The sequence below is a fragment of the Gymnogyps californianus genome, chromosome 21 (assembly GCF_018139145.2).
Source record: "Gymnogyps californianus isolate 813 chromosome 21, ASM1813914v2, whole genome shotgun sequence".
Taxonomy (NCBI): domain Eukaryota; kingdom Metazoa; phylum Chordata; class Aves; order Accipitriformes; family Cathartidae; genus Gymnogyps; species Gymnogyps californianus.
In genome coordinates, this window is record NC_059491.1 from 7,206,107 (window position 1) to 7,229,855 (window position 23,749).

Below are 23,749 nucleotides of genomic sequence, written 5' to 3' on the forward strand. Positions count from 1 at the left end.
CAGCGACTCGGGGCTGGGGGGCCGCAGCGAGGGCTTGGCAGCGATTTGGGGCTGGGAAGAGGCAGCCAAGCGAGGACAGGGCAAACCGAGCAGGCATCGGGGGAGAGCTGTTCTGGGAACAGGGCTGGGAACCAGAAGAAACCAGGATCAGAGGGAACTGCTGTAGCTGGAGGTGCTGCTCCAGTTAAAAATAAATAGCATCCTACTGCGGGCAGCCGGTAGGTACCCTCCTGGGGCAAAATACCAACCACTGAGCACAGGATTTTGCCCGAGCTGCTTCCATTTGCAGGGCTCGCTCTAATAAACACACACTGTCCCTGCAGTAGAGGAATTGAGCTCCTTGGAGGTGCTTCCTTGAGGACGGGTCCCTGCTCCTGTGCCCTCAGTAAGCTGCCCAAGCCTCTCTCCTCGTCCTCTTTACACGCTGCTTGGGTTGTAGCACAGCAGGTTGAACTCCAGGTTTTCATCCCAGTGCCGGAGCAGGACAAAGAGCTGCTGGGCTGCGGCTTTCACTGTGGCCAGGCTGTATCCCTCCGGGAAGTCCTGTTCGCTCAGCCACAGGCTGGCCTTGGCGGCCACCAGCTCCCACTCGATGAAGTAGGAAGCCGAGCTGTGCTCCAGCCAGGCCAGGGCCACCGCTGTGGCCCACAGCATCCCCTCCGGCTCCATCTGCTGCTGCAACTCGATGTCGAAGAGCAACGCCTGGACCTCGGAGCCATCCGTCTCCGAGCCCCGGCCGCTGTCAGCTTGCCGCTCGGCCGAGGCCGGCGTGCTTTCCGGGGAGGAGAAGCGGCGGATGGTGATGGCCGGCGGAGAGAGTTCCTTCTCGGCTTTCAGGGCTTTGGAGATGCTTTCCACCGCGCTGCCCGAGAAGTGGCGAAGGCGGCCGGCATCTGCGTGGCTGCCGGGTCCCTCCGGCACCGCACCCAGAGCGACGTCTCTGGTGGTGGGACTCTTCCCGTGCCCATTGGGAACCAGGAGCTGCCGTCCGGAGCCGAGGCTTTTGTGTTCCCCGGAGGGACTGGCCTTCTTGGTGCTGTAGGAGCTGGAGGGGCTGAGGGCCAGGCGGTGGCAGGCGAAGGGAGACGTCCACTTCAGCTTCTCCATGGGGATGTTGACGGCGTCGCAGAAGGCCGAGTTCATGAGAAAGGCACCGCAGGCCAGCTGCAGAGACGCCTGCAAGGAACGGTGGGCACACAGAGAAGCTCTGAGATACCAACCACTTCTGGGAAGTTCAGGAAAAAGGCATGCATGGATGGAGCAGCTCTCCATCTCTGAGCAGACCTTCGGACGTGGCCATCAGAGACAGCAAGAGGCAGGATCCGGGGGATCCTCCTGCCCTCTGCTCCCCTGCAGTGACCGTGCAAGCCCAGTGAGACCCGGGAACGAGCTGCTCACCAGGGGAAGGTAGTCTATGTTCTCATTGTCGCCCTCGGAGCTGGCTTCGCTCACCCTGCTTGGAGATTTACTCATGAACCCCTTGGCGGCTCGAATCAGCAGCCTGCTTTTATTGAGGGTCAGCCTGCAGGAGGACAAAAAGGTGGCCATAACCTCCGTGCCCCTCCTGACGCCCACCCTCCCCTCCGAAAACCATCCCTTGTCCCCAGACACTGGCATCACGCTCGGTCCCGGCTCCGGCCGCTGACCCTGGGGTGTCCCTCCTCTCCCCCTCGCTTGTGTTTGCATCGGACCCGTGGAGGCGTAAGACATCTGCTAAGGTCAGAGGAAGGTGGAGCTGGCCCATACCTAGCAGCAAAGAGGCTCTCGATGGATTTTTGGGCTTGTGCAGAGGAAGCAGACAGGCTCTGTAGCGGCCCTGGGAAGAAACACAAAGCTGGGGGTAAAACGAGGTGCTACAGGAGAGCGAAAGGGAGCAGAGTCTACGCGCTGGGACGTGGAGTGGCTTGTTCTGCTGCTGAGTCTTTGGCGAAATCCTTCCTCTCCCCTTGCCTCATTTTTCCTACGTGGATAATGAAATTCCCGCACCTCTCAAAAATGAACCCGGGGGAAATCTGTACCGAAGGCCCCATCAGGCTCTGTCCTTTGCACCCTGGAAGGAGTCAGTTCTTGTGCTCACAGGCCTAATTTTAGGTCATAAGGTTTTATAAAAACCCCCCAAACTCAGCGGAAGTATTTGGGGAAGAGCCCAGATCACGGACTCAATGCACCCGCACCCTGGCAAGTACCGTCAGCTCTTTCCCCTACCTTCGGGGAGACCGCAGCGCTCCCAGCCAGAGGAGGAAGGGGTGCTGCAGGGCGACAGGTTGCTCTCCTCTGCATCTGCAACGGAGGAACCGCATCAGCAACGCCGCCCAGCCGAAATCGCCGGCCCGCCGCCGCGCCGGGCTGCGGCACAGCCGCTCTCCCTCTCCGTGGCATTATCAGGTTAATGAGCCTGATCAGGGGCGATTTTAATTCAGCTGCAGATCTGACAATGCCAGACAAGGTCCAGTCCAACTCGTCTTCATTAGCGGAGGATTTGGTGACAAGCAAGAGTCTCAGATCCCCTTGCCTCTAATTACACCCCGTTTCATCCCTCATGTTATCTGCGTTACGGCTGCCAATTAACTTCCAAGCACTGTCAGCAGCCACTGCCTGTGATTTGGGAGTTTCAGGGGAAATTGCAGCTTCTTCCCCATTTAAGGAGATGGACTGCAGCCAGACATGTGTCTGGTGAGCACCATATTCAAAGAGGAAGGCAGAAGAAAAAAAGACCAGAGAAGATGTCCCTTTATAGACTAAACCACTGAGATCTGTAACACCAGGAAGGAGGCAAAACCCCAGGGAATCTTACTCGTGCCGTAAATACCATCGTCTCCGTTCTGGGCGCAAGCTGACTGGGGACGTCCAGGGGAAAAGCCACGATGCCTTCTGTTTCCCGAGCTCAGGCTCCTCTGGCTGCCTTGCTTGGATGCTGCCCCTTGGCACGAGAGAAAGGAATTGCCAGCGTTAGAGAGGGACTGGCACGCACACGATGGCAACAAAACCCACAGACTGATGAGCTTGGTCATCTCTGGGCATCCAGACCTAAGAGCAGACCTTTTGCCTGGCCATGGGGAAGAAGTTCTTGCCACCAAGAGCGGCAGGCATGCCGTCGGGCTCAGCCATGGCCTTGGGTATATAGGTCTGGTGCTGAATTGAGCCGTGGCTTCATAGGGTTTGCTCTGAGCGAGGTTTCCCAGGTGACACCCTCCCTCCCAGGACACCGTTTCACCCCTCCACCAGCCCCACATACCCGTGTGGGTGTACTCGACGACGGTGGGCAGGTAGGCGTTGGTGCTCAGGTCCACAGGCATGAACGCCGTGTACTTGCTGATGACGTTGCAGGCCTTGCTGGTGTGGACAGCATTGACCTGGTACCGCCGCCCGGACCCTGCCACGTGAGAGACGCCAGGGTTAGAGCCCACGTGCCCCCGTGGGCTCCATCCACCCTTCAGACCCAGCTCCCAGACCCACCTCCATCCTTGGGCTCCATGCCCAGCAGGGACTGTGTCTCTCTAAACTCTGCCTACTGCTTCGTCTGCTCTTATTTTACATGCACAGATGCACTTCATGGAGGAGAAGTTTTACAAGACCCGGGGACACGGGCAGCCCAGAGCAGTGGCTGCTGTTGGACCCTCTGAGTTTGATGCCACCTCCCAGCTCCAGGTGACTAACTCCTTAAAAATAATCACCGTCACCCGACGTGTGAAGCAGAGGAGCACGAAGGAGCACGAGCTCGAGCACGTTAATGTGCAGCGAGGCTGCAGAAGCAGGAGAAAAGTGCAAGGCAGCTGGAGGGGGCTGTCGTTTGGGAACTACGTGAGACATTGCCTGATATTTCACCGCTGCCTGCCCTTGTGTTAACTCGAGAGGCTGCTGAAGCTGCTGGAAAGCCCCCGCGAGGCAGGGCAGGGTCTGCCCGCAGCCAGCTTGCAGGCTGGCCGGGAGCTGCGCGTTACCGTGCTCGATTTCACACTCCTTCTCGGCAAGCTGCTCAAAGTCCCGGATGACCGACTTGGCTGCCAGGTGGTGGAAGGTCTCGCTCCACAGGTCTGCGTCGCCGTCCGCCTGGCTCTCCCGCTCTCGGAAGAGAGGGCAGATATCAAAGGCGATTTCCCACTGCACGGGCTCGTTGCTCCTTAGCCCCTTCACCACCGCCTTGCAGAGGGTCTTGGGGAGTGTGGGGAGCTGCGGGCAGCGCTGAAGTCAAAGTCCTGGGGTTCCCAGTCGGAGGAGGTCTCCGTTTCAAACGTGAAGGAAGGATGCTGGGCAGACTCTGCAGAGAGGGGAGAGGCAGGTAGTTAATCACATCTGTGGGAGCTGAATTCCCCGCTGCCACCGAGAAGCCATAATTAATACTTCCTAATTTTCACACGGTGGCACAGAGTGCGATGCAACGCCACCGAAACCCCAGCCCGGACAGGTGAAGCTGGCCGTGCCTCCCTTTCTCCCCAGTTACCCAGATCCCCGGGGCTCCGGCTGTCCGACGAAGACCGCAGGCTCGCGCTGGCATCAAGCGGTCCCAAGCCCCTTCCCGGAGCCGCCTGCCCATCCGGCACTGGCGGGGAGTCGGCGTCGTGGCAGAAGGACATGCAGCTCCGGTGAAGCAGGGACGGTCGCCGGGCGCCCGCGCCGCGGATCCTCGTGGCAGAGACATGTGGGCTGGCTGCGAAGGGCTGAGAGCAGAGCAAACGTCAGGGTTGGAGCCGGCTGCAGCCGATGGCACGGACCTGCTCTGTCCCTTCTGATCCCGTCCGCTCCCTGCCTGATCCCAGCGGAGATGCGGTCGTGCAAACACGCGGGTCCCTCCCCGCTCAGCCCCGGCTGGGATCCGTGCCTAGACAGAGCCCTCCATCAGACCTGCAGGGTGTCCCCAAGGGACCCTGGCCCCAGGGGCTCCTTCCCCAGACACACAGAAGGTGAAATATGAGTTTCATCCCTCCAGACATTTTAATGACTTCACTTGGGAACCAAAGGAAAGAAGAGAGACAGAAAGATCAAGGACCAGTTGCTTAGTAACGAAAGGAGAGAGGCGCAGGGGATGGGGAGAAGGGAATTTTTACCTTTTGTTGGTTTTTTTTTTTACGAGACTGTTTCTCCACTTTCGGGAGACATGATTTCCCCCTCCAGCATCTCCGGTGCCACATCCCGCACGGACGTCCTCCTCTGCGGCTAGCAGAGGCACGGAGCTCTGGCTGTTTCTATCGCTGTCCCCAGGGCTGTGGAAAGGTCCCCCTAAAACCGACAGCCTCTTTGTCTTCCTAGCACAACACCAGCAAGGGACAGAGGTGGTAATAAGTGGTGGATCACAGTGACAGATGGGAAGATGCTTTCTCTGGGTGGCAGGCAAGAACGTGGCCTCCATCACCACTGAATTTTTGATGCTCTATGAAACCATCAGCAAAAATGGGAGGCAGGCAGCTCCAGGAGCTACTTACCAAACTCCGATTAAGACATTTAAAAGCAAGCCGGTCACAGAAGCCCCTGCCAGACACTTTCCATTCAAAACCTGCTCCTTCTCCTGCCCGAGCTCTCCTCCCAGCCGGAGGCAGCCAGCCGGGAATGGAGCTGGGGGTTTAAGCTGCCCATCACAAGCGCTGACCTTTCCTTCCCAGCACGGCGTGCACGGAGACGAGCTGAGGGCTCACGTTCACACCCCCGAAAATGTCAAGCCCTGGCAGCCAGACTGGGAGCTGGGAGAGCCGCTGGGAGCCCTCGCAGCATGAAGGATAGCAAAACCAGGCTGCAATTAATTAAGACCAGGATGCGTGCTGTTAACTGTTTGCTGCCCTCCAGAAGGGAGTCGTTTCCATCCCTGCCTTCACGCTGAGCATCCTGTGGGCAGGAGGACGCTCTGTGGACCTTCGCAACGCAGGCAAGGTCACTGGTACCCGTAAAGCCTACCACTGCTCGTCCTTCGCCAAGCAATGCCGTTCACCGCCCTCACTGCTGCAGCCGGAGGGCAGAGGTCTCATTCATCCCTGCGGAGCACTGGCCCTTCTTCCCCTTGGCCCCCTCACCTCACCCCCTTCACCCAGCCAGTCTCTAACCCGCAGCAGAAGAGAAACGAAAGCCCCAGGCAGCCCGCTCGGAGTTTCCATGGGAACAAAAGCGCTGCTGGTCCTCCCAGCCCTGCAGATGCTGATTTCAGAGCAGAGCATCCTGGCGATGCCAAGGATGGGAGAAAACCATCCCCACCCTTCCACAGAGCAGTTGAAAAATCTTCCCAGATTTCACCTGCTATCTGCTGCAGGCAGGGGACATAACGCTGTTCAGCAGATCTGTCATCACACAGGTCCATGTCTCAGCCCGACGCTGCATATGGGCTGCGGTTCCAGCTAGAGCAGCGGGGGATCTGCTTCGGGACTGATTTTCTTTTCCTCTGAAGGGCACAGATGTGCCGCAGCCCTACGGAGAGTTCGCATGGCAGGACCAAACTCTAGGGAAATAAGAAGGAAGCAGCAGCCTGGGGATCAGATGAGCAGTAAGGTGAAGCACAGGGCACTCAGAGGAAGGGAAGAGGCGTTTAGCAAAGAAAAGCTGGGCTCCCATGGGGAGGCACTGCTACGGGGTATCAGGACGGCACCCTGCTCCCTGCTTGGCTTGTTTCCTACATGTTTGTGATGTGCTGCAGCACAAAGCATGGGCACTTCTATCTATCTATCTATCTATCTATCTATCTCAGGACTAGCGTGAGCTCTTTCCCTTATGCATCTGAGATTTTCCTGCTGCTGCACGCTGGCCTCTGCCTGGGGCAAAGCCTCTCTGGGGGTCACGTACCTGGAAATCCACCTGCCAGGGCTCGGGGCTGACCTGCCGCAGGTCCTGCAGGTGGGTTTTCCGAAGGGGGTTTTTCACCAGGGAGGTGCCGGGATCGCTGGCCGTGGGCACCTTCTTGCAAGGCTCGTGGTCAGCGATTTGGGTGGTGCTGTACGCCCGTCTCCTGGAGGAAGCCTTCACGTCCGTTCCTGCACGGTGGGAGAGAGGATCAGCTCCGCTCCGGAGGAGGATCAGCTAGCACCGTCCACCCTTGGCTCCCCGTGGGCAGTGGGGAGCCCACCCCTGCGGTCCTCCCGGGGCCGAGGGGGCCATGCTCAGCCCTGCGTGGTTTTAAGCAGAGCAATTAAACCACAAAAGGAAATAAGAGCCTACACTCAAAACTCCTGGGGAAGTCGGGAGAGCAGATTGGGGAGGTTTTGTCTGAGCAGTTTTCAGCCAGAAAAAGCCTGACTGCGTTTCCCCAAACCTCCCTGGAGAAGACAAAGGGTTTATAAATGAAATTTCATTAGCGCAGACAATTCTCCTGTCAGAGCGAGAGTAAAATTTCATTTGGAAAGGCATGACTTCTCATTGCTTTTGACAAGGTTGAGGGGATGCACAACACAGTTCCTCTCTGAATATAAGGGAAGAACATCCCGTGAGTAAGAGAGGTTTCCTTGTCGCGTGGAAACGCGCCAGCTCTGGGGTGCAAGCAGCCGCTTTATGCCACACATTGCTGACACAAGCGCCCAGCCGAACTGTGACGGCGAGGGGTGACACCCTGGGGACTGGGCTTTGGATCCATTCCCCCCCTCTCCTGACCTCGAACTGCAACGTCAGGGCTTGCAGGAAAGCGACTGCTTTGCAGGTGCAGGGTCAGTCCAGCTGGGCTACCCATTTGCTCATTCCTCTCCTTCTCTGCACACCGGAGGGCAGCTTCGGAAGCTTGTAAATAATTATGTGGCCAAAGCTAGAGCTGCTTTGAAAATCTCCAGGGAAGCCAGTTCTCCAGGGCTTCTCTTGATTTCCTGACAGGTTTGGATAAAAATTCCAAACCAAATAGACTCGCTCAAGCCTCGGAGATCTGTCATCCCTCCTGCAAAACCCTCTGGGGTTTGCAGAGATACAGCCAAAGAGTCTTATTTGTCAGGCAAGCAAATTGGCAGAGCAGCGACAGAAGCTTGGTTAGAAAGACAGGGGCATCACACCCACGCTTGTACAGAGGAAAATCTGACCGGTGTCCGTGTCCGATTCTCCCCCGGGATCTCTGCCCACTACCAGGTGATCGGGGGCACGCTTGGCAGGGCAGCAGCCCTCCGAGTCTCTGGAGTGGTTCCAGCTCTCCACGCCTGCTCCTTCCTCCTGGGAGTGAAAGAAAACAGAGCTGCCCGACTCCTGGGAACGCATCATGCTGTAACGCCGCCTCTTGTCCTGGGGGAAAGCAGAGAGAGGGAATAGGTCCTACCACCGCGTCCGTCCCAGCCGACAGGAGCCACTGCTTGTGCACCAGCGCCCTTATCCACTGAGCTCCTATTTCTCCCTGATGTCTCACTCACCATTTCTCTTGAGGACAGAGCAAGAAAGCAAGAGACACCTCCTGACCGTGCACAAAGAGCTGAGACGCCCACGCCAACACCCCCTGCTCCCGGGACAGCCCCACCAGCGTGGACTCACAGATCTGGGGTTGGAGATGTACGTGGAGGTGTCGCAGATGATGCCGTAGCCGACCAGGCGGTCACCAGGGAAGAGGCAACTGGTGCTGACGGGGGAAACCAAGACCTCCGTGCTCTCGGGAAAGACCCACTCCACGGACACGTCACTCAGGACCGGCGCCATCGCCTTCTTCAGCGACTTGATCATCTGAGGCAGAAGGCAGAGGGAGGCGGTTACGCAGCAAGCGGACATTGCGTGCGCGTTGCGGTGTGTTACAGGGGAAGGGGAAAATTTCCCCAGACCAATCCGTCAGCTGATTCCTACCCTCTCCTGACCTTAGATGGGAGCCTGCTCCCTCCGAGGCCGCTCTGACACCCATCCCCGCACCCCCAGCCCCTTGGCACCGTTACACCAAGGGCAGCAGAGCAGATATTGACAAAGCCCAGGGCTGATCTCACACCCTGCAAGTTGCCAGCCCAGAGCAAGGTGGCAGCTTGTGGCCAGAGTATCTTGCTCCGGCGCGAGGCAGCATCCCCTGCTCTCCCCCCAGCACCCAGGAAAAGCTGTTGACCTTCACTTGTCCGAGCCCCGGCCCTGCCCCAAGCCCCGACACTCACGCACCGACTGACAGCACCGCTATTTTTGGTACAGGTCCTTGCTGGCACAAGCCACTGCCGGAGATCAGCAATGTTCTGCCAATTACACATGTGGAGAAGACCAATATCCGTGAATATCTCATGGACAAACCTACCAGGGAGCCATCTACAAGAGCTTCCCTGCACACCAGGGGAAGCGAACACCAGATTTAGAGGCAGAACAGCTCAAATGTTCCCTATTGTTCACTGCTTTTTCACAGGCTCGGGAAGACACACCAGGCTGTGTTTTATAAGGCCATTAATTGATGCCTCAGACTGCTGAAGGCACCAAGCTGCACAGCCCGCAAAGCTCTTTATTAATAGCTCTGTGAAAAAAAACCTCTCCCTTCACTGTCTTTGCTTTTAATTTACATCAGAAATGCTGATGCCGTTCTGTCTTAGAGAGGTTTTTGTGTGCTCCGGGTTCCTGCAGAGGGGTGGACTGCTGAACTCCTTCCTTTGAGATCAAGAACGTCAGAGCCAGCTTTTTAGAAATATTTAGGAGCTAAAGACCCAATTCTCTCTGGGTTTAGTCATCCGGCGGATGACGGGCCGGGCACCGTGCTTTCACCAGGGGACAGAGCCATTCTTACGGTGTATTTGAGGCACATCGGTTTACTCAGTCTTCATGGGGAGAGTGGAAATGAAGAAGCTCCCCCCTTTGCTTGAAAGCTGGCTTAATAGGCAAAGCTATCGCAGCGTAATTCCTCTCCCTCAAACCCTGAGTGCTTTTCGCCTGAGCAATGCCAGGGCTGAGCCTGACTTCAAAACTAATTGGCTGCTTTGATGCTGGTTCCTCTGCCCTCGCCGGTGTCTGAGGCAGCAGCTACCTTTGAAGGCAAAGCTGCTGCATCGTGGCTATCGCTTCTCCCCATCCCCGCGCAGAGGGTAAACACACCCTCCCACTCCCTCTGACAGCCGGAGATGAAGATGCTCTTTCATCCTCTCCCGCTCGCCCACCTGCTGCCGAGTGGGAGTTGGAAAGGCAGCACCAGGATGGGGAATAAGACCCGCTAGTGAGCCGTGGCCTCCCCCTCGCTGAACCGGAGCATCGTTAGAGCCTTACAAGGTGGTCCTCTGGGAGCGGGCAGCCGTACCTTGGGCTGCAGCCTCTCGCCCTCCGCCAGGAACTCGGCGATGCCCCTGGACACGGCAGCCAGCCCCCGAACCAGTCTCCTGCAGGCGTTTGGCCCGATGCCGAAGCTGTAGCACCTGCAAAGGGACAGGGAGAGTCAGGATCCAGGGGACAAGCCATCCCAACCCCCAGCCCCAGGCAGCTCACCCACTCCCTGCGGGCAGAAGACCCCCCCCCCTCGGCTTTATCCCGCTGCTATGCAGTTGTCCAGCACGTCCGGAAGAAAATAAACCAGCTCCTCTTTTAGGTGGCTGGCAGGAGGGTTGGGAACGGGCATCCCCCTCCGCTCAGCAAACCTCAAATCCCTTCCCCGAAGAGCAGCCTTCAGCTGTGACGTTCAGGGGCTTCCCAGCAGGACCCCAAGCCTTTGCCTCTTCTGCAAACACAAACAAGCTGCTTTGCTGCCAGTTCAGCTCTTTTCCCTGCTGAGTGTCTGTGGTCAACAGCACTAAAGCCCCAGTAATTATGTCTGCTCACAATTAAAATAAACATTTTCTCAAGGAAGGAGGAACCAGCCAGGCGAGGCTGCTCCCCTGACTCCCAGCTCAATGAGTCAGGATTTGGTTTGGGCTGAAGGCTGCAAACCCAGAGCAGAGCTGGAGCCTGGGCAGGGAGGGCAGGAGTGAGCAGTGCCTGGTGGGGATGGATGCGGTAGGAAGCCAGGAGGGATGGGGATGGGGGGGATACGGTGTTCGGCCAGGGCAGTGGATAGCTGAGGAAGAAACCGCCTTCAACAGCAAGCTGCATCTGAGCGAGGGGCTTTTCTCTTAGAGGTTTTTAATCCCCAGCTGGCTGCAAACCTTAGGTCAGCCTCACACTCCTCTTAAATAAGGCTTTGATCTTCTTTCGAGACAGGGGCCACACACACGACTCGGCGGTGCGCTGGGCACTGCCTTCCGGGGTCACCCGAGACCACGCTCTAACTCTGATCGCATTTAGCCCACCACCATGTCTCCGTAAGAGTGAGGGATGGGTTGCCCTATACAGCTGGGAAGCAGTTAGATCTCCATATAGTAAAAAAACCACAGAGCAGCTTCCCCGATAAGCCCTGAAGTCTGAGGGATGGAAGAGAAATAAGGTTTTCTTACATTTTTTCTTATGTTTCATGCCCCTTAAAGAGGCAGAGGAGAAACCAGCCTGTCATCAGGGCTGGGGAAGCAGGCTGGGAGCTCGATGCACAAATTAGCTGCTTCTTACATTGCTCTCTTTCAGCACATTCAATTCTGCACAGCCCCATCCTGGAAGCAGCTGGGGCCAGACCCAGATGTGCTTTAAAAAAAATTAAAAAAAAGGCAAGGAAGATTGTTCGTGTGTCAATCTCTCCTAGCAGGAAGCATCAGATGAGAGCCTGTGAAGTTGTCAGCCCAATTATCCTGCTTTTGATTGTTTAAAAAGCATCTGAACGGCTGGGATCTGTTCCAAACCCTTTGAGGTTCTCCCATGGCTCATACCAGCAATCTCTCCTGCCTCTATCTCTGAAGCGGGGATGTCTGTGAGATGGAGCCGTGTTCAAGAAGAAGCACGGCCCCCACCGTGCCAGGCTTTCGCCCCCGCAGCGGCGAGCCCTGCTGCCCTCCGTACCTGGTGGAGCAGGAATGGTTTCGCAGCAGCTCCAGGACCTTCCCCGTGTTGCTGATGGCCCCGTCCGTCAGCAGAAAGAGCAGTCGGGGATGGCCCCTGTGGATGGGCTGCCGAATCACCCACTTCAAAGGCGATAAGATGTTGGTGCCACCCATATCGGCCCGGATCCTCTTGATGTTCTCGCAGGCGATGGCCAGGCTCTCCTGCCCAAAGGAGCAGCAGAATCGTCGGCCTCCGCACCAGCGCCCTCCGAGCACCAAGGAAACGTGGCTCCCCCTTCACCCACCTCGCAGTAAGTCTGACTGGCTGGAAAGAGGGTCTTGAAGGTGGATCCAAACCCAATGACGTTGAAGAGACACGCTGGCATCAGGCTCTTGAGAATGACCAACAGAGCATCCTGGCGGGTGGAAAGGAAGCAGACATCAGGCACACCGGGTCTCTCACCGGCTGCCCCAGCTTCACCAGTAAAAGCTCTGCCCAGACCCTACCTTGCCATCACACCTTACTCCCACCTGCATTTGCCTGCATGCATTTGATAATAAAACTGCTTCTTTCGCATGATTTCCTGCACCGCGAAAGCACTGCATATTACTCTGCTCTTTCCAAAGTCCCTTAATGATATCTGGGTCCCAAAGCAGTGAGGAAAATGGGGAGCCTTCAAAAAAAAAAAAAAAAAAAGAGCTGAACAAATTTTTCTGTTTGTTTTTAACTGATTAAATTTGTGCTTGCAATACGGTACTGCAGCACGGAGCTAGTGGGTGAGAAGCAGAGTGTGAAATTGAGAAGTGCGACATGCAATGCATTTCAATGTCCAAACTTGCAGAAAATAAACAAACAGCTTAAAGTTACACAAAAGGAAAAGCCTCCCCCATCCCCAATTCTCTTGTATTCATAGCTGGCATCAATTAAAATAACTGGGAGAGACAGTTTTAAGCTATTTTCTTTACCAGAGGTGGTTATCTAACTTGCCTATTCCTAGTCTTTACATAAGAGAAGAGCAACTTAAATTGTCTCAGACATGTGACGGCCGTGGACAACTCCAGGACGGAGCTTGTGTTAGCAGCAACTGGGCAAGAGCTACCCAAGGAGCTCCTGAGCTTGCAGGGGCAGCAGGAGCAATCAGGGTGGCAGGAGAGGGAGGGCAATTTAAAGCAAAGTGCTGGCAGTGTTCAGGAGCGGCTTGGTTCTTTCTGTTTATGTGCTGATAAAGGCAGACTCCCGCCAGTCTGCCTAGGGCAGCAGAAACCCTAGAGCCAGCCCCAAGAGAAGAGCTGCCAAGGTCAAACGAGCAAGAGCAGCCTCCTTGCTTTGTGATGTGCAGTGGCGAAGACCGAGTAACCGCAGAGGGTGGGTGCTGGAGCTGCACGCAGAGAAACCCCCCGGCCTGGGAACGGCCGCAGGGAGACGGGTGGCAGGTCAGTCCGGTTCCCGACCCCTGCAAGACTGCCCCTGCAGAGCCGGAGCACTGCAAATCAGCGCAATAACGTACGAGAACAGGGCTGCCCTTTAACAGGCTCCAGAAGAGTTTAAACCAAGCTGTTATCTCAAACCTACGAGAATATATTTATACCGCTGCTTCCCAGATGGCTCCTGGGATGCCGGCTCTTCCAAATCTCAACGCTGACATCCCATCTCAGAACTAATTACAAGGGAAAAAAAAAAAAAAACAAATTTCCAAATATTTCTGTTAAAGCACTTCCCAAAGTGGGCAACCGATGCCTGCTTTCTGTTTCGGCAAGCAGAAAGATTTATTGCCTCTTGTGGTAAATATTGATCTTGATCCTGTTGCACGCAATATCTATATGGCAACTCAATAAGGAGAGATGTTTGCCTCCAGAGAAGTCAATTCCCAGTTATTAGCCTATTTTTGCCAGCGAGCCCGCCCGTTGCAGGCACCGTCGCAGGCCTGGCCCTTCTCCCCGGCTGCATCAGGACGGGAAAGGAACCAGCTGCAGGAAAATTTAAACCCCTGAACTTTCCACCTCAGCCACTTTGGCCGAGTGCCCTCCCGCTCGGCAGCGAACCGCATCCTCCCGGCTGCACGCAGCCAGCCCGCGCCGGACCATCCCCTCCCCGTTTGCATCTCTGCCAGCACCACCGCTCTGCAGCTCAGCTTTCCCCGCTGCGCACGTCCAAGCCCTGCCACGCCGCTCACCCAGCAAGCTGAGGACGATGCAAATGCCTCCATCAAGCGTAAGCCACCCAAACCCACTAAGAACAGCCCCTGCCATGAGGTCCCTGATATTTGCAAGTCATAAACAAGGATGGGGGACTCAAAAGAGAGACAGGGTTTTCTCCCTTGAGGTATCTCCTCTGAAATCCCCGATATCTCCCCTGAAATATTTTTCCAGAAGGGGAACAGCCTTTTTCGTGTTTTTACAGCCCTCCTGTGGATCGGAGTCCCGGTTCAGGACCTGTCGGAGAAGGGCTCTGTCCTTGCAGGGTCCCCATCCCCATGGGACAAACCAGCCTCCACGGAGGCTGCAGAGACTGCGGTGCCCAAAGCCGGCCACGCTGTGAGTCGGAAAGCAAAAATCTGGCCTGGGGCAGAGATGCCTCCTGATTCCCAGGCTCCAAAACGTGCTGAGGGAAGGGGGTACAACCTCGGAGATATCCTGGCCCCTTTGGTGGATGCAGGGACAGGGGACAGCCTCCCTATCGCAGGGGACCTGTTGCAGCCGTTCTTGGGCTCCCTAGCATCCCAGTCCTTGTTGCTGGAGGTGGCCGTCCTCCGGCAGTTCCCATGGAAACCGGAGACGGATGGGTAAGGAGATGGGCTAGAAGATGGACAAGCTCGAGAAGCGGGCCACGTGAACCTCATGAGGTTCGACAAGGCCAAGTGCAAGGTCCTGCACCCGGGTCAGGGCAACCCCCGGTATCAATACAGGCTGGGGGATGAAGGGATGGAGAGCAGCCCTGCCCAGAAGGACTTGGGGCTACTGGTGGGTGAAAAGCTGGATGTGAGTCAGCAATGTGTGCTTGCAGCCCAGAAAGCCAACCCTGTCCTGGGCTGCATCACGAGAAGCGTGGGCAGCAGGCCGAGGGAGGGGATTCTGCCCCTCTGCTCCGCTCCGGTGAGACCCCCCTGCAGTACTGCGTCCAGCTCTGGGGCCCTCAGCACAGGAAAGGCACGGACCTGCTGGAGCGGGTCCGGAGGAGGCCACAAAAACGATCCGAGGGATGGAACACCTCTCCTATGAGGAAAGGCTGAGAGAGCTGGGGTTGCTCAGCCTGGAGGAGAGAAGGCTCCGGGCAGACCTTATTGCGGCCTTTCAGTACTTCAAGGGGGCTTGTAAGAAAGATGGGGACAAACTTTTTAGCAGGGCCTGTTGCGATAGGACAAGGGGTGATGGTTTTAAACTGAAAGAAGGCAGATTTAGACCAGATGTAAGGAAGAATTGTTTTACAATGAGGGTGGTGAAACACTGGCACAGGTTGCCCAGAGAGGTGGTAGATGCCCCATCCCTGGAAACGTTCAAGGTCAGGTTGGACAGGGCTCTGAGCAACCTGTTGTAGTTAAAGATGTCCCTGCTCATCGCAGGGGGATTGGACTAGATGACCTTTAAAGGTCCCTTCCAACCCAAACTATTCTATGATTCTATGAAGATGCTCCCTGCTGCTCACCCTGGGTGGCGAGTCCTGCAGAAGGGGGTGCAGCCGTACCCAGGGGAGCGTTTGGGTCCAAATCTGGGTGGCACTTGTGTTAGGAAAGGGTGCGAGCAGGACACCTGGGGACACACCAGCTCGGTGAATCTCTCAGGCATCCAAATGCAACCAAACCCCTCAGATGAAGCCCGCCTCTGCAACTCCCTCGCTGTCCTCAACAAAGATGCACGGGGCAGCACAGACCCATGCCCTGCTCGGGCGGATGTGATATTCATCAAGCTATTGGGGCTTACCTGGCCCCGAAAATCAAGACAGAAACTTTCCAGAAGAGCTTTTGCCAGAGACTGCAGCTTCTCACGGAGACCTGCCAGCTGGCAGGCGTTGGACACCATCCTGGCCTCCAAAGCGCGTTAGGCAGGGATAACGATAATTAAATAGGTTTCCCCTTTGATGGACAGAGTGGTCCCCAGTGGGCTCAGGGCAGGAAGCTCTCCAGATCCTTCGGGCAGTAGCACAAAGCCAAGCCTGGCTGTCATGGGGCAACCTGCAGCTGGGTAAGAGTCATATCTGACAGGGGAACCTCAGACCCACAAAATACCACGACAAGGCCTTTCTACAGCCCCTTTTTTATCCAGAAGTCTCAGCACACCCCCCATAATCCTCCACCAGCCTGCTGGTGTTCATTTGTCTTTGAAAAAGGGATGCATCGTGTTCAAATAACTTCTGCGGTTGCACAGAGGCGCCCATCAGCAAAATGTCTCCTAAGGCACGGTCAGCACATCGCCCTGAAGCTTCCCTTGGAGCTCGCTGGAGGTTTCGCCCCCAGGCAGCGATCGCCCCAAGCCCTCCTGCAGACAGGGAGAACTGGAGAAGGGATGCACAAGACGTGCACGTCAGCAAGAGGGGGAAAGAAAACATCTTTGCATTTGATGTGCTGATAGGAAGAAGAGGAAGAGGAACAGAACCGGGGAGAGTCAGCTTCGCTGCAGGTACCTAACAAGCCACACGGTTGAGATGACTAAAGCTACAGCATATAATTACCCCCCATCCCCTCATAATGAACACTCATCAGCACTCAGCAACCCCCACCGCTCTCTAATATTCATCCCTCGTTGGCGCGCAGGCACTTCCCCCTCCTGCGTGGTACCTTGACGCGGTTGATGTTCACGCCGCTCATGCTTCTGCTGCGGTCTACGAGGAAGATAAACTCTCCTTGGGCTTTCCGGAGGTCTGGCTGGACGGTCCTCAAGTCAGGGCAGAAGTTGAGCATGATGACGGGGTGGTGGGGGATGTCCTTGTTCAGCCGCTTCCTGATGATTTCCGTCTGCAAGAAAGAAGAAGAGAACTCGAGAGGTTGATTTCTCTGCCCCTTTTCACTTTGAGGGGAATCAGAGCAGGGCTGCGTGCCTGAAGATGTAAGTGCGTGGCCTTTTGTGGGCAGGGATCGGCTTGTTCTGGCCTCAGCGGTGATAACACCTGAGCTCAGGCTGTGCCGCAGGTTGTTCTGTCCGTACCCCCTGCGGAGCTGCTCCGTGGGTGAGCAGGATTCCTGCCTCCTCCCAGCCACGGCCACGCTTTGCCCGGGGGACAAAGGCTGGCAAAAAGCCTAAATCAGGGAGCCCAGCACACACGGAGCGGCTGCACGCTTGGATGAGAGCCTGGAGAAGAAATGAAAAGATCTGGCCCTATGCAGCACCTTGCAAAACTGATTCTCCAAACATTTCATTAGATCCCTTCCGAAAACCTGGTTCATTAGCGCAGTTTAGTATCACACCGAGGCACACCGGAGGTTTTGTCCATGGTCACTCAATAATGGAGTGCGAGATACAGCCCTCAGCACGCTGTATTCACCGCATCGATTCATTCCTGCCGCCTCTGGTTTGCTGTTTTTTCTGCCCATTTCTTCTATCATTTTTCTTTGTACGGATTGAAACGCTTTGCAAAGCCGAACCGGTCGCTTAGGACATTGTTCGATAGGACCCCGCATGATATATGTCTCTGTACTGCACATAGCTCTAATGGCTCTCTGCATTTTCCCTCATTCTATTTCAAGTATCAATCTTCATTAAAAATGTGATAAAATTAAACTGGAAAAAACCTCTTGCGATGGGTTTATAATCCGCTGTTACGTGTGTATAAAGCAGTCCTGGGTTCACGGTCTCAGCTTCAGTGCATTGCTGCTTTCGAGGGAGCTCCGGGGCCCTGCATCAGCACGGCCCGTGGCCTTTCATCCCTGGGTCTGCAGCGCGGAAACACGCTCCGCAATAAGCGGCTCCGTCCTCAGGGGCTTTGTTTGCCTTTTTTTTTTTTCCTCTTTCAAAGGCTGCTGTTTCTTGCTGGTTTCACCGGGAGTAAACCAGACCCCAAACGAGCAGGCTTGTTTTCTCCAGCCGTGAGTCATCTTCCTAGATCTACGAGCTAACGACCAACCTTTATTTTACATAACTCACTAAACTCAAGAGTCCCTGAGGATCAACACATACACACGAGCTTCGCTTTCGGCTGCGCTGCCTGAGTGCTGCTTCTCTGACCCCTGCGAAAAGACGGTTCCCATTAACAAGTACCTCGCCGTCACCCCAGCTCTCGCTCATCCTCCTGCATTTCACTCTCATGCTTTCGAGTATAAATTAAGCAGTCACTGGGAAATCGAAGGGCTTTTTCCATCCCCATTTTCCTCCAGCCATATGACATTATTTTCTTTAAGATCTTTCCCAGCACAGATGTTTATCGAATTTCAGACTAGAGGATTCCTTGCTGCCTCTCTGCCCAAGGACCGAATCGTAGCCCCGGACCTACCCGCAGCACTCCCTGGGATGCTCTTGGGGACCCAAGACATAAAATCCCTGCGTGATCAGGATAAGCCCATAACCTGGATTTCCCACTGACTTCAGAGTGAATTTTACAGGCGAGCCTTCAGTAAACAGCCTCAGAGCTGCTGCTGCGGGTCAGCCAGAAAAGCAAGCATCTCATCCGCACCGTCTCTTCTCCCCACCTCCCCTCCCCTCCGTTCCCCTTCACCCATTATCCAATTACAGTAAACTAATCAGATCTTGTCAACCGAGAGTTGATTCCAGTGTGCATTCATCCCCACCACCCTGCTAGCTGACAAGCATCCGAGGCTTTTGCATAACAAACCGAGGGAGGAGAATTAATTATCATTTACTGCCGAAATTTCTGGGCTAACTTAATTTAAGCCGAGAGGTGCCCAGTGTCACGCTCTGAGCAGCAGCAATTCTACCCCATCATCTACCCCAGATAGTCAGGGCATTTTCTCTGCTTCTTGCCCTTCTCCGTGCAGTTGCTTCCCGGTCCTCCTGGGGCAAAGAGGTGGGTTTCCTGCAGGGAAATGGCTCCGGAATGATCCCCCCCTAGATAATTTGACGTACTAAAGACACAGAAATAATTAGAGAGCCATCTGAGCCATAGCATGGGAGTTTCATTTCATTCCACCTGCCGCACGCTGAACACAATTAGAGGAGACGCCTGCCGCGCAAGCAAGCGCAGTCCTGATCCCTGCACCGCGCTGCAAGAGAAAGCGAAGGGCAAAAGGAATGAGAAGAGGGTTGATGTGTCTCCGGTGAAAGGAGGAATCACGGCGGCACAGGGAGGCACACCTCTGCAGCAGGTTTGGGACGCCTGCCAAGCGGGGGCCCAGGCTCAGACACGTGGAGAATGAGTTTAAGGGGAAATGAGCATCCCCGGTTGCAAACGAGAACACCGGTGCGTGTGAAACAGGGAGCTGACACAGTAAGCCTGGGGCTGTGGTTACACAAGTGTGACGTGTGCCTTAGGTGAAGACGCCCACCCTGGAAATTCAGAGGGCTCTGACCAGTCCACTCCACTGACCCCAGACACACTGATGTGGCAGCTCAGAAGCGCTAGGCTGTCACTCATCGCTTCAGAATTGCCGAAAGACGAGGCACAAATCCCAGAGCAGATATTTTTCTATTTGCTGCTCAGCAGAACATAGAGAAGTTTCTCCTACCTTGTCTTCAGTTCAGCTCATTATTGCAAGCAAAAATCACTTATTTCTCTCTGACAGCTATCCAGAAACGGTAAACATTTACTGAGCAATTAAAAGAATATTTTATTCTATGTCATTGCAATAATTATAATACCCTCAGTACTATAACAATGTACCTATCTAATTATGCTATGCTAGACTAGTACTAATTATACACACAATAACCATCTCAGAGCTTCTTCCACACTCGGTTTGTCAGAAGCACTGCAGAGTTTTCCCCTCTTCCTCCACACAAGCCCCTCTCCGAGGGAGGATGCTGCAGAGCTTAGTGGGCCAGCATAATATCTGGTACTGCGAGCAAGCAAGCAATCATTTACTTGCACAGCTCCAGTCCCAAGGAAAGCCTCAGCTAATGCCCGCAGCTTTTGCTTCTCACCTTTTTCTCAGCACTGGGGTCTTTCTTAGTGCCTTTAATGAAATCATTCTTCCCCTTCAGGTGTCGTTCATACTCTGCAGGTGTCATATCACCTTCTTCCATTAAGACGTGAGGCATGTGGGGCTCTGGAAATGCAGAGAATCGGATGAAGAACAGCCTTAGCTAAACTTGAGGTTTGGCAGAGATGCAGGCACGCTCGGTCGTGAAAACAGAGCAATATCTCTGAGCTTGGACAGCATGGACAACCTTGAGAGGGTCCAGGATTATCTCCTAGGAAGCCTAACCCCTGACAATATTTGCAAAACCAGAGCTAATCCAGCTGTCCCCAGCACTACGGAGGAGGATCCCAGGAAGAGGCAAGACCAGCAGAGAGGAAGCAGAGCCCACCTACCACTTGGATGGATCAAGATCTCCACGGGCCTGTCGAAGGTGTGTTTATTGGCCAGCGTGATCATGATGCTCTTGGCGGAGCGAGCGGAGGGGTCGGCGTCTGCTCGGATCTCATGCGTCGGGCTCTCAACGCCTGCCCGGGGAAACCGAGGTGCGGTTAGGGACTGAGGACAGGGAGGACCAGGGAGAGGAGAGAGCAAGGGAAGATGGCAGAGGACAGGAACCAAGTGGACCGTGCGATGCCTCTGCCTCCGACGTTAACGCCAGCACTGTACTGGTAAATCCACCCCAGCACAGTTAACTTGCCAAAACGGACTCCACACCGGGGAGGCAGAGAAGGAAGAAGACGTTGCCTTGAGGTGCTGATAAATCAGCCTGGCACTCCTACCTGCCAGCAAGCATGGCCCCCGGATCTCCAGGTGGAAGCTGAACTCGTACTCGAAGGGGTTGGTGGCCTCGCTCTCCAGCAGCTGAGCCAGGCAGAACCTGCTCCCTTGCTCCGGGCTCCCCGATCCGCAGTAGTGCTTGTCCCTGCCGGTGAGATGAACGCCAGTCAACACTGTGCACATGTCATATCCCCCCCAGGAACTGCAGATCTGCCGGAGGTAAAGCCTGCAGCAGCTCTCCAGCCTCCCGCAGCAACAGCAGGCTTCTGCTCTGCCAGTCCTGCATCCCCCCCCGCCGAGGATCCGTCCCAGCCAGAGCCCATCCCGTGGTTTTTCATACGTTCGGAGCTGGTGGCTGGAAAGGCTGCTGGCATTCTCCGGGCTGGGCTGGGGGACCCTGGGGACACACACAGCTGGCAGAAGGACCCTCACTGCCCCGCTGGGCAGTGTCTGCAGCTCAGAGGAGGTGCTGATGAAGATGGAGACGCTTTCCAGGGGAGGAATCATGCCCAGATTAGCCACAAAAACAATCCTCTCCAAGTCCTCATCCATCATGATCCTTCCTGCACAGAGAGAGGACCACACCAGGGAGACACGGTATCACAACTGTGGAAAATGCCCCTCCCCGGGGCCTCCCGCGACCACCCCAGCCCTCGATCAAACGCCCAAACCAGCCCTCACTGGGCACATCAGCACTTCTCTAAAGAGCCCGAGCCCCGGCCCTCTGCACCGCTCCTTCGGCTGTCCAGAAGCAACAGTGCTTTCCAAAATGGATGAGACTGCCACTTTTGGCAGACGCTGTAGGGGCACAAGCACCACAACCCAAGGCTCAGCCTTTCAAAAGGAGCCCCCTCGATGCCACGGCATATGACAGCCAGCCACCCCCTGCCATCTCCCCATTCCTCTTCCCCTGCTTTCCTTCCCCACGTTCACTAAAACGCCTCCGACCCCCTCACCGCTTCTGTCACAAGCTCTTCCATCGCGGAGGCTGCAGCTGTCGAAATTCGTGTCATCTATCTTGGCTTTGTCTTTGATCTGCACCGTCATGGCACGCCGGGACACGGCCGCCTCAAACCCAACGATAGTGGTGCACTCATCCAAGGGGTAGACAAAGAGACCTGCCAGCCAGAAGGTTTTTTAGCAACACCGAGCACTTGCCGGGACCCACCAGGCAGGACCGCAGCGGGGCAGCTCCTTCTTGGCACTTCCCTGCATGCTCCTGGGACTTTTCACACTTAAAAAATTGTAGCCTTGGACCGTGAAGGGTACAATTGAGGACACAATACACTCGGTAACTCTTCCCGCAAGCACCTAAAGGTTTAAGGCACGCACAGAAACCCAGCGCTGCGATATCCCTGGCTCTAAAGCTCCTGTAGTAGCTCTTGCACCGGGAGCTTCACCCCTTGAAACTTGCCTTCAAAAGCCTGGGCTTCTGGGTTGCGGTAGGTGAGCAAGGCTGTCATCCCGAAGGCATAGCCGCTGACACATGACGTCACCTCCGACGCGGTGAGGGGGAGCGGGGAGCGGGTGGTCCGGTTAATCAGCCCTGGCATCTTCCCAGGGGTCTGTCGGCGATGGTGGGGTCACCCGCAGCGAGCTGGAGAGAGGTGGAAAGGCGAGAATGAATGAGGAGCCCCAAGTGCCCAAAACACTTGCGTGCCCCTGCCACCTCATTTTGGCTTCTGCAGCCCTGAGGACAGAAAGGTGAGTGACCCGGGACGGGATGAGACCTGGGCTTGACGGCTCTGCTGGTGGCAATGGGGATGGAGACAAGACCCTGGCAGGAAGACGCAAGGCAAACATTGGCCCTAAATCCCTGCCGGCACAAGGGAGGAGGTTCCAATTAAACCTGCCTGGAGGCTCCGATTAAACCCGCCTGGAGGCTCCAATTAAACCTGCCTGGAGCTCCGATTAAACCCGCCTGGCTGGGGACAGGCAGCCCCAGAGGTCGACACTGCAGTGGTGGATCACGCATCCCACCAGCTCCCGCACCCACCCACTGCCTGAGTCTGGGCAGAAAGGGCTGACGTCTTTTTTTGGCCCTCCTGCTTCTCATTATCATCCAAACTGACAAGTTTCTCCAGGAGAAGACTATGATCCTGAGAGTTTGCCTTCAGCCTGCAGGCAAGAAGAGCAGGCAGGCAGAGCCAGGCATCCTCCCTGCCCTCCCACGCCCTTGCCCGTCCTCCTCGTCGCATTTCGGGGAGATGGCATGGCTCTGCTGCCCCGCATCTCCAGATCCTTTCTGCAAAGGCTGACTCATCCCTCCGCTTGGCTTAGCGGAGACATTCAGATGCAAAGTGGCTACTTCTGCCAATTACATTTCAACTCTTTTCCCCGGAGCAGGTTTTCCTCTGTTCCAGCTCATCTCCCCCAAGCCAGAAGGTTTCAAAGGAGACCTTTCAGGTAGTTCTCAGGCCACATCCAGCTCCCCTGGGGCATTGGGAGAAGTTGCTAGGCAGCCGTTCTCCCTGGCTGGCTCTGCAATGCTTTATGCAATGATTTACAAGGCCCAGAAGGAGCCAGCAGCAGTGAAATACATCGGTTTCTCATTTCCTAGCAGTCCTGCGTTATTAAAACCACCTTTATATGCAAATGCCACGGAAGATGCGAACGGCAGACATCAAGGCCACGAGCTCGCCGAGCGCTCGGGCAGGAAAATGGCATTAAGAAAGGAAAAAGGGAGAGCAAGGGAGAGCAAGCAGGGCTGGCCGGGATGGGGGAGAGCAGCCAGGGCACCCGAGCAAATAAAACAGCAGCGGAGAAGATGATGGAGGGCAGTAATTTCAAGGCACAATCCTGAATCCCAGCCAACAACCTCAGCCGTTCCCGATTTAATCCTCCTCTCCTTCCACCGCAAAGGCTGTTCATGCCAGGAGCTGCCCACGGAGGTCGGGGGACGCATCCAGTGGGATGCAGCCCCGCGCGGTCAGGAGATGCAGGAGCGTGTCCAGCTCAGCTGCTCCGGCACGGGAGTCCTCCATGAGCCCAGGGGAAGCCATCACACACCAGGATGCTCCAAGCCACGCTAACAGGGCTTGTAAAGTCACAAGCTGGCAAGAGTTCACCTGCTACAGGGAGAGATAATGAAGGTCGTCTTGCTGCCGAGATGTGGCAGAGGCCATCAAGATATCGGGAAGTGATTAAATGCCAGGCGGGGGAAGAAGGAGGGGGGATTATTTTGCCCCAGGGAAGAAAGCAAGCAAGAAATAACAAGGGGAA

At 55.7% G+C, this 23,749-nt stretch overlaps 1 protein-coding gene across 1 annotated transcript; it reads right to left on the reverse strand.

The window, feature by feature from the left end:
- Positions 1 to 417: 417 nt before the first annotated feature.
- On the reverse strand, positions 418 to 22,095 carry VWA5B1 (von Willebrand factor A domain containing 5B1). The gene is given in 22 exon segments (XM_050909533.1): positions 418 to 1,176; positions 1,399 to 1,522; positions 1,747 to 1,816; positions 2,206 to 2,280; positions 2,795 to 2,920; positions 3,236 to 3,373; positions 3,942 to 4,154; positions 4,157 to 4,258; positions 4,442 to 4,658; positions 6,763 to 6,950; positions 7,977 to 8,172; positions 8,416 to 8,601; positions 10,127 to 10,241; positions 11,746 to 11,948; positions 12,032 to 12,142; positions 16,499 to 16,675; positions 19,752 to 19,876; positions 20,143 to 20,274; positions 20,530 to 20,672; positions 20,868 to 21,090; positions 21,484 to 21,645; positions 21,942 to 22,095. Coding segments are annotated over 22 exon segments (3,924 nt in total). The 5' UTR covers positions 22,081 to 22,095.
- Between the last annotated feature and the right edge of the window lie 1,654 nt (positions 22,096 to 23,749).